The 16298-nt window shown below is 44.0% G+C and overlaps 1 protein-coding gene across 1 annotated transcript; it reads left to right on the top strand.

Annotated features, from left to right (window-relative positions):
• The first annotated feature begins 2121 nt into the window (after positions 1 to 2121).
• On the top strand, positions 2122 to 4157 carry LOC127784052 (uncharacterized). Its single transcript, XM_052311231.1, has 2 exons — positions 2122 to 2501; positions 3008 to 4157. The coding sequence occupies exon 2, from the start codon at positions 3062 to 3064 to the stop codon at positions 3602 to 3604; it is 543 nt and encodes a 180-aa protein (XP_052167191.1). The 5' UTR covers positions 2122 to 2501; positions 3008 to 3061; the 3' UTR covers positions 3605 to 4157.
• The last annotated feature ends 12141 nt before the right edge of the window (positions 4158 to 16298 follow it).

The following is a 16298-nucleotide window of genomic DNA, read 5'->3' as shown; positions in this document are numbered from 1 at the left end:
ACCGGGAAAGCGAATCGGCGATCGCGCGACGAGCGCGTCTGCAGGCGTTGGCACGAGGCTGTCGGCCGGCCCGGCGCCAGCAGACGCGGCAGGCAGGCAGACACACGCAACACACCACCACCACCAACACCACCAACGCTGCCGCTTGCCTGCTTTGCTCGCCACTCGCGCTCGCTCGGTCGCTGTACCTACGTAGACTCTTACGTACGTTCTCGATATCTCCTGCGAGGCTGTTGAGTTAGGATCCAAATTCATTTTCACATAGCAGTATGTACCGTCATACTTTTAGGGGTTTTACCTTTATATATATATTTTGTAAGTCGCTGTTCGACGTTGTAATCTTATCTGATATAGTGAAGATTTGCTGGCTGGTATCCATGGTTCTCTCTTTCCTGTCTTAGAATGGTTTTCCACGTTAAATCCCGTATCTTATGTGATTGATCTGTTGTTATTCATATCGTTTCCTAACGGAGGCGAGAAAGGGAAAGCACGTCACAGCAGCCAGCGCCGCCCACACCCACACCCACACCCACACGAGCTGAAGCTGAAGCTGCTGCTGCCGCCCATGTACCTCTCGCCGCAGCATGTTTCAATTGGCATGTCACGATGGCAGGCAGGCAGGCAGCGGCGTAAATGAATGAGTGCATCTGCTGCTGCCGCGGCATGGGCTCGGCAGCGCAGCGAGTGAGTGAGGAGGAAGCCACCGCCCACCGGCGGCGTCTTTCCGTGCGCCGGACGCGACCGTCGCACCACCACCAGCACCAGCAGCAGCATCGCATGATGCGTCGTTGGTGCGGTGCGCGCCTTCGCTGCTGCTGCTGCCTGCCGGCCGCTTCCCTTTTTCTCTCCAAAAGAGAACGTTTTTTTTTTCTTTGACTCGCATGCGAGAGGGAATCGCGTTTGGTCGGGTGTTGGAGAGAAGTGGTTCGTTCCGTTGAGATTTTCATCTTCCGTGACAGGCAGGGCCATCACAAGTTTAGTTGGGAAAAAATTTTTGGGTTTGGTTATCACATCGGATATAGGTACACACATTTGAAGTATTAAATGTAGTCTAATAATAAAACAAATTATAGATTCCACCAAAAAAATACGAGACAAATTTATTAAGTCTAATTAATTCGTCATTAACAAATGTTTACTATATCACCACATTATGAAACCATGGTGTAATTAGGCTTAAAAAATTCATCTCGCAATTTACTCACAATCTGTGTAATTGGTTTGGTTTTTTTTCCTACATTTAATACTCCATGCATATGTCCAAACATTCAATATGATAGCGTGAAAATTTTTGTTTTGGTAACTAAACAACGTGAAAATTTCGTTGATATTTTCATCTTCCGTGACAGGCAGGACCATCAACTAACCACACCGTATCACTGCACTGCACATCTGTACATCATTCACAGAGAAAATCACCTAGAAATAGCCAAACAAGTGGCCCATAATTAGCATTAAGTTCCACTACATGCAATTTGCAAACAGCCAGTGTACCTGCACCAGTGCATTATTACACAGTACACTGGTGTTTCTGTGTGGCTGCACAAGGTGGCCCACAGGTCTGTGATACATGCAATAAACCCGGTTTTGTAGCAGCACCAGGTATTGCTCGAAACCATCACCGATTCGATTCGTCCATCGGGCAGAGATGGTAACTGGCTTCTTACGGCACATGCATTTGGTGGGTGTGTACCACCAAATTAAGATGCCAGGGTTAGCTACTGTTTCTTCACCGTTTCATCGATCTCGCCCTTTCACCAGACAAGAAACCAGCAGGTGTATCAGCAGTGTACATATGTACTGAGCCAGGGGGTGCATTTCATAATTTCTGTGTCTGTATAAGTTAGAACTCGCCATTGTACACACACTTGTACTCTTATTACATCTCGCAGTAAATCATCAATAGTTTAATAGGGCCAGACACTGGAGCTCTACGAATTTCATCCTGGTTGTAACAGGAAAAAACCTGAAACAGAGATTCCACTCCCAAAAAAAAAAAAGAAAGAAAGAAAGTAAGCGAGCATCAGAAATGCTTTCACTGTGCTATTGCTGTACCTGAGGGCCGTACATTCCTGCTGCACGTTGTTACCACCGGCAGCCAAACCAAGCAAGCAAGCAAACTCCCATCTCCATCTTTTCTACTTCTCCTATCTCTTTACAGTCTCTCTCTCTCTCTCTATCTGCAGAAATGGTGTAGCCAGTTCTTCTTCCTGCTCTCTTGGTTCCTCTCTTTTCTGTGTGCACAAACTCGTGTAGTCTTGTGCACGATCTCAAGCTCTCGACTCGATCTCGCCGCCTTCTTCTTGATATCTGAATCTCCTCTGTTCTTTCTCTCTCTCTTGTTCATGTCCTGGTTGGTGGTTCTTGCCTGATAGCAATCGTAGAATAGCTCAGCTAGCTAGTCTCTGAAGATCTCTTTGCTGCAAACTGAAACCCTCTTATTAATCCCGGAGGAAAAGGCTTGTCGAGGGAAGTTTTCGGATTGCCAGACATCATAACAGGTCAGTACATATTTTTGTTCTTGTTCTTGATCGTTCTTCTGATTTCCAATCTCTACTTACCTAGTTAGTACTCGGGATGCTCATGCTCTTGAGGTAGTTATGACTTTGGATTGAAGTTCTAGACAGTGGATAGAAGATTACAGGACATGAATGAGTCATTCACATGGTTCTTGCCTTTGTGTTAGGTTGTTCCAAACTTCCAATAGTATTTCTGTGGTTGGTTCTCCTTTTGTATCCATCAAACAAACTTCTTTTCCCACTGTAATAATAACTGGCTCAAATCTTTCACCCCACAAGCCTCAAACATGTGATGCTTATAGGCTTGCAGCTTTTAGCTGTAAGAATCAGTTCTTCGTATTCTTTCACACGAGCATAGATGCAAATCTAGTCAGCTATTTGAGTTTGTGAGTTGTGACTAGTTGAAACTAGCAGCACACATATTACAGATAAGTAGAGAGAGAAAAAATATATCCTAACTTCGATTTGTTTATCATATTATTTTGCAGTTACCAACTTAAACATCACCACCACCTCATCCCCTGTTTGTTTGGTTCGCCTGGATGGGAAGGCCGAGGGGTGGGAAAGGCAGGAAATCCACCGAAGCTGCGAAAGCCGACGATGGCAGCAGCAGCGGCGGCGGCGGCGAGGAGGTGATCCCGGCGTACAAGAGGAGGGGAAGGCCACAACAACAGAAGCATCACCACCTCAAGGACGACCACGCCGCCGGCGACGACGAGGACGAAGACGACGACAGCGTCGCCAAGACCGAGGAGGAGGAGGAGGAGGAAGAACACGACGACATTGCCAAGATCGACGACGACGCCGCGAAGACGACGGCGGCGGCGGCGGCGGCGCCACAAGCCAGCAAGGCGGGGTCGTCCAAGGCCGCAGCTCAGAACCCGGGGAGGAAGAGGCGGCGGCAGCTGAAGCGCGGCTCCGACAACAGCAACAGCAACAGCGCCTCCGCCATTGAGCGGTGCCGGAGGAAGGACGGCGGCGAGCCGTCGTCGTCGCGGCAGCAGAACGGGTTCCGGCAACACGGGAGCCGGCGGAAGAACTCCACGCCGCGGAGAGCCGCCGAGGCCGGAGTGGAGTGCAAGTGATGGAAGTTTCTGAAATCTTTGATCGGTGATCACCATTTGTTACATGTAGATGAAGTTGTCCATGGTGACATCTCTGCATTAGCGCACACCAACATGCTAGTACTATGTATGTATGGCTTGTGAGAATGTGTGCGAATGATAAGCTGCCTAATGGCAGTAGGTAGTTATATATAGTATAGCACCTAGTTTGTTTACTAGCGGTTTAGCCTAAAATTCAGTAGCTTAGTCCTAGTGTTTAAGATTTTTTGACAGTATGAATTAAAGAGACTTTGATGTCAGACAATCCTATATTAAATGGTAAGTACTAGTGTACTCCCTCCGTCCTAGTATAATATAGCAACCTAGTACCGGATGTGATATTTTATAATACAACAAATCTGGACAAGAAGCATGTCCAAATTCATTGTACTATGAAGTGTCTTGTCCGGTATTAGATTGCTATATTATAGGACGGAGAAAGTATCAATTAATTTCGGAAATGCTAAACACCGGATCCCGTTTGGGCACGGTTGGGACGGGACAGATTTTCTAGGAATCACCAGAAATCATCACGAGCTTATCCGAGTCCCACTCTCAACAGAGACACAACGTTCTTGTGCTTATCCGAGTCCCCCACTCATATTCTCTCACCGTGGGCATGGCGCATGAGATCTCGCTGGCGCCGACGGCGGCGGTTGCGGCGGCGGAGCCGGTGGCGGCACTTGCTCGCGTCCGCCGATGGCGGCAGCTCCACCTCTTCAGTGTCGCCACCGATGCACACGAGGTCAGTGCGGGAGAGCGGCGTGAGCGTGGTGGTGGCAGCTCCACCTCTTCAGTGTCGCCGCCGATGCACACGAGGTCAGTGCGGGAGAGCGGCGTGAGCGTGGTGGTGGCGCCGACGCCGACACCCACCGCGTTTTCTTTGGTTGACGGTCTCCATCAACAGGAGGTTCTTCATTTTCTTGCTCTAAGCAATGTCAGACGATACATCGATCGAATCAAATGATATGAACTTATCCATGTCCACTCCATGTACATATATTTGATCTGGAAGATGACGGAAGTAAAAATCATTTCCCCATATATGAACAAATGAAGTGTATTACATGGTTGTAGACTTTTTGTGGAGTAAATACCAGCCATGATATCGAGGAGGATCATGGCACCTCCCAAGTATCACATGATCATACTTAGTTATAATCTGTGAAACCCACAGGAACCATGATACCAGTCATGATATTGAGCAGAATCATGATACATCTCATGTATCACATGATCCTTCTAAGGTATCATCTATGAACCTGATGATACCAGACATGATATCTGAGAAGAATCATGATACCTCCCACATATCACATGATCCTTCTAAGGTATCATCTATGAAACTAGACATGATATCTGAGCAGAATCATGATACCTCCCACGTATCATATGATCCTCCTAAGGTATCATCGGTGAAACCTAATAATACCATCCATGATACTGAGGAGGATCATGATACCTCCTAGGTATCACATGATCATCCTCAAGTATCATACGTGAAACCCGCAGGAACCATGATACCATGCATGATATCTAAGTAGGAGCATGTGATACATCATAAGTATCACACATAATGATACTTTTGATGTATCATGTATGAAACCTTCAGGTATCACACAAGATGATATATACCTAGCGAGGGATCATGCGTGAAACCTTCAGGTTTTATGATACCGAGAAGGATCGTGAAACCTCCCAAGTATCACATGAGTCTACTAATGTATCATCAATGAAACCCGCAGGCACCATGATAGCAGTTAAGATACTCACAGTCTTGATGGTGTTACTCTCATTCACAGATTTTTACTGCCTAACATCTCGATTCTTAAACCGGGCCTTCTCAGCATGTTGTCCTCCCACTGGTGTCAAGTTCATTGATGCAAGCTTTCTCTGTCAAACCTTGTACTATTTTGATTGTAAGATCATATCCTTGCAAAACACGATTCTAAGGATGTTTCACCAGGAAGCAGAAGAGCCGGCGGACGACGAGGGTGCCGCTGGAAAGAAGCAAGGAATGGCGCGCGATTCCAATGAGGTTTCACCGGGATGCAGAGGAGCTGATGGACGATGCTCGCGGCGGTGGAAGGAAGCGAGGAATCACGCGCTTTCTAGGAGGATTCGCCATGATGGGGAGAAGCCGGTGGACGGCGCGCGCGCCGGCGGGAGGAAGCGAGTAATCGCGCGCGGAGGTGAGCGCTTCCGAGGAGGTTTCGCCGAGATGCCGGGAAGCCGGCGTTTGGCAAGCGCTGGTCGTCATTCTCATTTTGCTGCAATGCACGCAGGTGGTGACAGTTGCTCAGAGCGATGTCATATCGGTATCAAAATCGTCCCGTTTTTGAACGGGATTCCGGTATATAGCATCCCCCATTAATTTTGTGAAGGGACTTCACCCTGAGAGATTGGTTGCTTCCATGTTTGTTGTTATGCACGGCATCTGTGTGACTGTGTTTTTTAATTCAAAAGAAAACCACAACTGCAGTTAGTCAAAGATGGTTTTCTGCCGGACTTCAGTTTTTTAAAAAATAAACCTCCAAAAAGCTGAAAAACTAGCCTTCCAAACACCACTTGCAAGAAGAGGTGTGAGAGAGAGCGCCATTGGAAGAAAGATCCACTTATTCTTTGTATAACCCACCGCTGTGAAAAAGTGCTGGCTCAATTGACAGAAGAGGTAGATATGAGACTTCCTATGCAACGCCTCCCGAAAGGATACGATGTCGTCCGACTTGAAAATTTAACAAGGTTTTTCACTGTGAATGTCCTGCTAAGAAGATAGTGAGGTCCGTCAACAACGCTCTAAAGAGTGATCATGGCACTCGTTGCCATTGCTAGCCAAGAAGTCCTTTGAGCTAGGCTTTTGTTTGTCAGATGTCGCCTAGCCACCCTCTATAGACACTGCCACATTGCTCCACTAGCATCCACTACTGTTGGCGTGAAGACACCGATACACCAACACTCATCCGCTAGATAGCCTTCGCCTATCTTTGCATGCCAAGCGCCCCCTACATGCCACCACCGTCATATCGCAGCTTGAACCGTCACGAGGGTCGACCACAAGCACCCTTCCCCAGTCGACCACAAGCACCCTTCCCCAGTGTTGGTCTATCATGCCAACATCAACATTGCCAACAGGAACCATCATATCGCTCTATGGCGGGCCAAATCGTGGTAGAGCCGAGCACATCGCTCTCCTCACGCGTGCATCTGGTCCATCACCTTTGACATTGTAGACCGCCGCCACCTAAACCGCCATCAACCATATCATCTTAGGGGCCAGGCACACCCGTCCTTGCCTAGCAAGGATTTGGCTCACACCGCCTTCGATGGCCCACCTCTCTCCTCCTTCGCGTGCTGTGGAGGGTTGGACGCTAAATCCAAATCCATCCACCCATCATCACCACTATCGTCGAGGTCTATGCCCTGTCGTGCGTTCTGTAGATATAGGTGCCAAATCCAAATCTAACCACCCATCATCACCACCGTCGTTGAGGTCGAGAAAGGGCGTAACATCCCTTTCTCCATGGTCACAGGATGTTGCATCGCCTCACTCCAGGTTGCATGTTGCGTCATCTAACACAGGAGAAAAGTCCCTACCAGATATATCATTCTTGATGTTGTTTGTGGAGAGAATATTTTAATCAGATCTAGTGAAAATGGGTAAATTGTGCGTACCATGGACATAAGAGCTTTTATCGATGACTACATTACAAGTTAGCTTTCGCTAGCGGTTTTCTTTTAAATGTCAGTTCATACGACTTCCAAAACATCCTAAATTGATCAAATATTAATAGTTCACAAATCGTAAAGTTCAGCTAGGGCTGATGTTTCGTAAATCATAGGTCTATGCATAGTACTCTCTCTATTATAAAATATAATCTAAAAAAACATCCTGGTTTTCCACAAAGTCAATATTTGAACATTTTGACTAATAATTAAACTAAAAACATATTATAAAATGTAGTATCATTATGCTCGTATTTGAAAATATTTTCATATCTAGTAATTTTGTAATTGTTGATAATATATTATAAAAGAAATTAATAATCAAAGTATTGGAAACCATGCAAAAAGAGAGAAGAAATATGTAGATAATTAGGAGAGTTGACCGAAATTTTCTGTTAGTCTCTTAAGAAAAACCACCACATCTCACTTCTTGAACTGCCTTTCTCCGTTTGTTTACTTTTTTTTATACCTATTGCAATACAAAATGAATTGCCCGCATTTTCTTATCAGTTTAAGCTTTTGTGTTGAAATTGATCGGTGCAACCAACTCAATATGGTATCAGAGCCAAAGGACTCAAGTTAAAATCATGGCTAATGCATAATTAAATAAAAGTTGCAACCCACTTCTATTCCACGCTAGAGGCTTGAGACGGCCTCGCATGAGAAGTGCTGGAATATAAAGTGAATTGCCCGGATTTCTTCATCATCTTAAGCTTTTGGATTGAACTGGTCGGTGCATACAACTTGATACTACCATTCACATTCATGTAGGTATATAAGTGATAGAGATCATAGAGTAGGCATTTACACGGCAGTAAGTTCAGAGAAAAAAAAGGAGGAGCAAATGGAAAAACGTTACATTTGGGCAATCTGATCTAGTGGCCTTTACCAATTGGGCCAATGCACCAAGCCGCTTCATGCTGGTGCGAGCTTAAAAAGCCTGAGATCAACAGTTCAGAGACCCAATAAGCTTTTTCTTTCAAAAAGACATTAACAAACAATGAGGCTATTGGGCTTGTCCAGACATGGGCTACTTCATTCGATGGACATGGAGTTGTACAGGAACGACAGATCAAAGAAAGAAAAAAAGGACACACAAAGATTACAACATTGGCTAATTACCGCACGACCAAGCTACTACATACATTAGGGCAGCAAACCAACAATGTACTATAGCGCCGTGATGGTGGCCTCCACGCGCTTCAGCAGCCGTGCTCGCTTCTTCGCGCCAGGATCGTTGTTGCCGATTGAACAATCTGTTGTCCCTTTTTCCTTTGAGATCGATATGCTCCGGTGCTGTAGTGCTCTCTGTTAATGATCCGAACCGGTTCATTATTAAAATAACTTTTAACAGTGATTTGGAGTAGCTTTGTCATTTACGTTTTTCTTCTGTCTATCGTGTTCATCCATTCCGCTGGCATCGCTAATTTACCATCGAAAAAGCTAAAAATAAGAAGAACAAGGTTTAGTCAATGCAAAATAATGATTATACCCTTTTCACACATATTTTTTAAAACAATAATGCCCCTTCATATTTCTACTACCGCTAACTGGGGTGGTAGTAAAAGTAGATCCAAATCTTTGATCAAATAAGATCAACGGTTCAGATTACTTTCTACTACCAGTAAAGAGCACCATATTCACGCTAAAAAAACACAGAGAGAAATCGACCAAGTTGCGAGGATGGCCACTATGTCGGGAGCCCATGCCATATATGTTTGGCAATATTTTCTTTTCATTTTGTCGCATCAAAGGAAGCTAGCTTATTGGTGAAAATCTAAATAAGTTAGATTTTTTAGATTAAAATTTTATAACTATATATTCTCATAATATGGGCGAGAATATGAACTGTTTGAAGTACGTGGAGATTCTGGTAGAAGTTGTTGTAGTTCCTAAACACTCCCCAAATAGATCCTAGTATGATCCACCAAAGTTAGAGGGATTTCGAGCATGCTATAAGAATGTGGCGGATGGTTTTCTTTTGTTGATCATAGAGTATGCAATTACTGAGATTAGGTAATCCTCTCCTTCTCATCCTATCGTTTGTCACAGATCATCGACGTGCAACTAGCCCAAGTGAACCTGCAGCGTGAGGCGCTAGTCAAGTAGGCTTTCTCTCAGATTGGCATAGCCGGAAAGTCTTTGATCCTATGAACAGTGCTTAATTTGTATGTATGCCGACCCTGACGCAATAGGCATCGATCTCCATAGCAAAGCATCTCGTTGATTGTGAGAACTAGTCTTGTGCCGTTCCGCCTTGCCCAGAGATTCAGTTATTCAATGATTGCTTCGACTCATCCATGGTAATCTGTGATCCAACGGTGATCCAGCAAAGGTTCGGTATCCGTCCTTTGAAAACATGGCGCCCTATCGGAATAATGGTATCGCCTTATACATTCTCTCCCTGTTGACAAAATTTTGGCACCAAACTCAACATCACAAAACCAACTTTAAACGATTTTCCATTAAAAAAAAACAGTGAAACTCATAAGTTCAGGAGAGGCCGAGCATGATGATGGATGGACGACGGAGTCCTTCTCGCTCCCGTCACTGCTACTATTACTGTTCCCCGTCCTCCCACAAGGTACAGGCCCAACAGGAGTAACAGACCGAAAAGAAAACACGCAGCCCAGAAAACGTACACAAACAACAACACACGTAGTACGTGCACGTACCCCCTAGCCCAACTGTAAATGCGACCGAACCGGTAACCCCTCCACTTCCGTGTGCCATCCAATCCCCGTAGTACTCCGCAGTAGTGGATGGGGACCCCGGCCAGCCGCCCTCCGCTGGGCCGGCCGCACGCAGTAGCATCACTGCAAATGGGAAGCCCAACCAACCAACCAACCAGCCGGGACAGCTAGCGCGGGGGGGAAAAAGCTGCTTTTCCACGCGTGCGCGTGGTCGCGCGGGGACACCGGCGTGTGCGCCATCGCGCAACACGGGCTACGGCTACGACGCGAGCCGGGCGTGCGGGCGATGATGGGGGATGGGTGGGTGGCGTACGTGTCCGCGTCGTGGGCGCCGCCGGGCTCAGCACGACGATTGAGATTGGGAGGGGTGGGATCATCTGGCTACACATGTGGATGTACGCATCACGAACAGGGGTTAAGAGAGTGCTATTTGTGTTAGACCTATCTCTATCTGGCACGTAAACATCGTTCGTGAGTTGGAGAAAGCGAGCGCCGAGGCTAACGTGAAGGACGATGGAAATCCCAAAAGTACCTCTCACACACATGGTCTGTCCTTAAATGTTCGTGGTCGCGGCAACTACTGTTGTACGCTGAATTCTCAGCCTGTGAAACGTTACACAAGATTATCCTGATCAAACAAAAAAAAAACTCTTGCATTTATCAGTGGAAAACTCTCGGCCTATCAAAATCCAAACCAACCGGAAGTCCAAACAGAGCTACAGTACTCGTGAGGGATACAGTCACTGCAGGAGCCATGTCACAGCTTCTCGGCCCAACAAGCAAGAAGCAAAGCAAGCACAGTCACAGGCACACAGTGGGAGACACTGCTCACAGGCATACTCCAGTCTCACAGCCACTCACCCCGTCCGTCGCCAGCATACACAGCTACACACGCAGCAGCAGCAGCAGCTGCTCACACACAGTACGTGTCACCGGTAGCATCAGCAACAGTTCGGGGGAGCACCAGCGTCCAACGAGAGCCCACGGCCTCCTCCTCTCGTCTCGTCGGCCTGTCTCGAGTAGTAGTGGAGTACTCGCTCTCGCTCTCTCGGCGATCCGTCACGTTCTCCTGTAGCCGCGACTTCGCGATCCGGCCGATGCCGACGGCCGCTGATCCGGCCAAGATTCGTGTGCATGGTGCTGTCCCCGGCACAGCACTCCCCCGCGCCGTATTACGTCGGTGTAGACGACGTCACGGTGAGTAGCCAATCAAAGTAGGGATCGCACGTACACCTGCCATGGCACCACTGTGGAGAGAAAGTTTTGATGCTTGCTACCGGTAGCATGTATACGGCCGGGAAACCGAAGGATCACGAGTTCACGACATGTCGATCGTCCCTGCAAATAGGACTAGTCAGGGCCTGTTTATTGGTGAAATAAAAATTTTTAGGTGTCATATCATGTCGGAAAGATTTCTCGGAAACGAATTAAAAAATTAATTTCATAACTTGTCTGAAAACCGCGAGACGAAACTTTTGAGCCTAATTAATCCGCCATTAGCATATATAAGTTACTGTAGCACTTGTGGCTAATCATAGACTAATTAGACTCAAAAGATTCATCTCGCGATTTCCATCATAATTATGCAATTAGTTTTTTTTATCTACATTTAATGCTTTATACATATCTTTAAAGATTCAATATGATGTTTTTAGGAAAAACTTTTAGGAACTAAACAGGCCCTCAGTCAGTCCGTCAAGTCGATCAGTGGGGGGCTTCTGTTTGGGAGTCGTCGTGAGTCGGGTAGCTGTGTAGTACGTCGGGGCGATAGTTCTGCTAGTTTTCTGTTGTAACAGGAGCATATGCGTTTTTTAGAAGGTGATGTTCTCGGAAGGGCGTACTGTGCACACATCTGTCCTAAAATGTTGTTGTGTTACATCCAGAACTAAGTAAAAAAAAAGTTATTGGCTAGGTTTGAACCGAGACCGGTGCCTTCCTCCCAGCGGCTCCCTACCAGCTAAGAAGCTTAGGGCTTAGTTAGAGGAGTTTAAAATTCTGAGAAGTAGCTGGCTGGTAACAACTTCTGAGAATCTGGAAAAAAAATAAGTTTTCCTGCTTCTGACTTCTACTCCCTCCTTCCAAAAAAACCTCAATCTAAGAGGGGATGTGACCCCTCTTAGAACAACAAATCTGGACAAAGGGTAGTCTAGATTCATAATCTTAGGAGGGGTCACATCCCCTTCTAGGTTAAGTTTCTTTTGGATGGAGGGAGTAGTTTATTGTCTGGATTCTACAACTATAGTTTCTCAAAATCTGCAAAAAAAAATGGATTGTTTGGAGGAGCTGTATCAACTAGAAACTCCTCCAATCAGACCCTAAGTACTACCTCCGTCCCAAAATGTAGTTATTTCTAGCACAGTACTTTGTCCCAAAATGAAGCTATTTTTCTACCTACCTTCTCCTCTCAACCAATCACAACCATTCTTTTTCACCTACTTTCTCTTTTCAACTAATCACACACCTTATTCAATCATTCTCAGCTACTTTCTTAATACCAGTGCCAACCTCAAAAATGCTTACATTTTGGGACGGAGGAAGTATTGTTTTATCAAAAAATAAGCAACATTAATCCTGTCTAGAATTTAATTTTAGTAGGTGGTGAGCTCATATGAATTCTAACCCATGTAAGTGACTACGCTAGTAGCTCTATCGGCTGAGCGATGCACCGTTCTAGAAAGAACTCTAACGACCAACGGAAAAACTTAGTACGGAATATTGAATAACTAAAAAAATGAGTGTGTAAAAAATCGAGCACTAGATTTTAGGATTAAAATGCACACCCCGACACTATATACGAGCAGCAAGTAAACTTAAAATATGTATAAGAATTCCGAGGAAGAGCTTATTTTTGAGACGGTGAGCACCTGGCTTCAAACCTTGGTCAGTAGCTTACTGCTGGCTGCTCCTTACTCACTCGCACATACTTCCTCTTTTGGCTGCTCTTTACTCACTCTCATAGGTTGTGTTTATTTCGTATGTCAATTTTTTTTAATTATATAAACGCACATTTGAAATATTAAATGTAGATTAATAATAAAACAAATTACAAATTCCGCTTGTAAACTGCGAGATGAATTTATTAAGTCTAATTAATTAGGCTCAAAAGATTTGTCTCGCGATTTACATGTAAACTATGCAATTGATTTTTTCCGTCCACATTTAATGTTCCATGCATGTGTCCAAATATTTGATGTGACGAAAAAATTGAAAGTTTGAAGAAAAAATTTTAAATCTTAACACGGCCACAATCTTTCTGTATCAAAAAAAAATAAATCCTAGAGATTTGAGTTTTTTTTAGAGAGAGTAGATAATTTTTACATTGATTTTAATTTTGCCCACCACCAGGATGTCTCACTCACACACACGTAAACCCAAACACTATATTTGTTGTGAGGAAACTGGATATGATGTTTCCATTAATATGTACTACAGACTATGACTAATACAGTATTCTCACAAGTGAATGGCCTATATCATGGACTCAACCTTATTTTCCCACCTGCCGCAGCTCTTCTATCTCTACCTAATTGAAACATTGATACTCTTACTTTCGTCATCCAAAAATATTTGGTCTGTCGTATACGTACTCACCCTCGTCCGTCATCTTCGGCCTTGTTTACCATGTCACATCGAACGTTTGAACACATACATGAACTATTAAATTTAGGCTAAAAAATAACTAATCGCATAGATTACGACTAATTTGCGAGATGAAACTTTTAGACTTAATTGCTTCATGATTTGACAATGTGGTGCCATAGTAAACATTTGGTACTAACGGATTAATTAGGCTTAATAAATTCGTCTCGCGGTTTAATGATGGATTCTGTTATTAGTTTTTTTATTAGTGTCGAACACCTCAGACGACACCTTATATAATACTCAATGTAACACGTCAAAACTTTACACCCTGATCTAAACACCCCCTTCGAGTCCGAAGCACGCACGTCGTTCTGTCTGTCGTTCGGGCCAAATAATTTGTGCACTAGAATCTGTTTCGTTTTCAGATTGTTCGCAGTGGGGAGATCTTGCGCAATCAGCTATGCGCCCTCGCGAGGCCAATTGCGGGCGGACCTGTGCAGCGGCTGCATTCGCTACCGCTCTCCCTCGTCAACTAACCGATCTGCTCCTGCCGGCCCAGCCAACGACCTTGCGGCGGCCGTGGGGATGCAAAAGCTTTTCGGTTTCTGTCATCATCGTCCCTTCGTCCATGTACCCGGAGTTTACCACACACAATTTTTCATCTGTTTTCCAACTTCCACACCGACCCGACACAAATCCATTCCCCAGTGGAACAAGAATGGGGTCGCCGAACACACAGTCAAGTGGGTTTATGGGTGATGTCGTCTGTGCTGGCGGTCGACGGGATCGACCATTTTCAATCAAGTGGGAGGTAAGGGCGTTTATCCGTTTGCTACCATTTTCAACTATGCCATATTTTAGCATTTGTAAATTTTAATAAGGCAGCAATCCAACTAAATTCCAAATACTGTACCATACCTACTGTACAAATATTTAGTGATTACTAGAAACTTCTTCACATAATACAATAATATTTGACAAAAGTAGCAAATTAACTAAATTTTGGTGTTGATAAAAGTTGGTAAGATTTATTTTGCATTAAAATAACGAGCCCTAAAGCAACTAGCCATCATCAAAATGCGTACAACCTTTGACCCTTACTAGAATGTGTTGTCCTGAAACGGAACATCTGGGTAGCGACAAGAGGGTTTGCATCGGAACTTTAATAATATACACATCATCACAAAACTAAATTAAAACTGCCAACTTTTGTTATTAGTGGTGTCCTTGCATTGTGTTTTGGAGCATTTTACACATGTCTTGGGTTGTTTATACGTCCCCTTGCCTTCGGAGCGTACGACTGCGGTGGTATTTGGATCCAGGGACTTAACTTTAGTCTCTTTATTTAGACGCTAATTTAGAGTATTAAACATAAACTAATAAAAAAAACTAATTTCATAAATGAGAGCTAATCCACGAGATGAATTTTTTAAGTCTAATTAATCCATAATTATCAAAAGTTTACTGTAGCATCACATAGGCTAATCATGGCGTAATTAGACTCAATAGATTCGTCTCGCGAATTAGTCCAATATTATGAAATGGGTTTTGTAATTAGTGTATGTTTTATATTGGAATTAGTCCAATATTCCAAGTCCCTGTCACATCGAATGTTTGGACACTAATTACGCCATAATTTTGACAATGTGATGCTACAGTAAACTTTTGATAATTATGGATTAATTAGGCTTAAAAAATTCATCTCGCGGATTAGCTCTCATTTATGAAATTAGTTTTTTTTATTAGTTTATGTTTAATACTCTAAATTAGCGTCCAAACATCTAATATGACATGGGCTAAAAAAAAATTTTAGCCCCATCTAAACACCCCTCAAGGGTATCAAACTGTGATGCGTGCCATCATCAGCCTTCGTTTGGACATGACGGGAGTAGCGACGGGAGCAAGGTTGCCAGTAGTACAACTTGGTTCTGAAGTTGCAATAGGGGAGCAGATCTCAGAACTAAAACTTGGTCCCTGTCTGGAGATTCTGAGGTTGCAATAATAGGGGGAAGATATGAGAACCAAGTGTTACTACGTACATTTATCTAGCCGTTTCAAACTCTAAACTAAAAATATAGGCCGTTTGAGAGTGTTAATTATTCTCAGAGTAAAGCTGCCAGAAACTCTCTAGGGCCTTGTTTCTCTACGTTACTTAATTATACTCTCTCAATTCTAAATTGATCTACATATTTGTGTTTATTTATTAAGTCTATTCATTATTTGTGCATTGGAGTAAATGGACATTGATGCATGCATCCATACACACAAGCATTTATAACCCACATGCAATATCTTGATTTGCTATTGGCTACTACCTCCGTCCCAAAATAAGTACAACCATAAATATCCATGTTTAGCACTTTGACCATCCGTCTTATTTGAAAATTTTATGAAAAATATTTAAAAAAATTAGTCACACATAAAGTACTATTCATGTTTTATCATCTAATAACAATAAAAATACTAATCATAATCTTTTTTCAAATAAGACGAACAGTCAAACGTTGAACATGAATAGTGCTAAAACTGCACTTATTTTGGGACAGAGGGAGTAGGAAATAGTGGGGATGGTGCATGCATTGAGTTTATTGCTAGAGTAAAAATAGTATGAGAGAGTTATTAATTTTTCTTAATCTTGGTGTACCTATCAAATATGTAGATCAATTCGGAATGGAGGG

The sequence above is a fragment of the Oryza glaberrima genome, chromosome 9 (assembly GCF_000147395.1).
Source record: "Oryza glaberrima chromosome 9, OglaRS2, whole genome shotgun sequence".
Lineage (NCBI taxonomy): Eukaryota > Viridiplantae > Streptophyta > Magnoliopsida > Poales > Poaceae > Oryza > Oryza glaberrima.
This window is presented reverse-complemented; position numbering and strand designations above follow the sequence as displayed.

Coding starts and splice junctions, on each gene's coding strand:
- LOC127784052 (XM_052311231.1), top strand. CDS start 3,062: ATGGGAAGGCCGAGGGGTGGGAAAGGCAGGAAATCCACCGAAGCTGCG.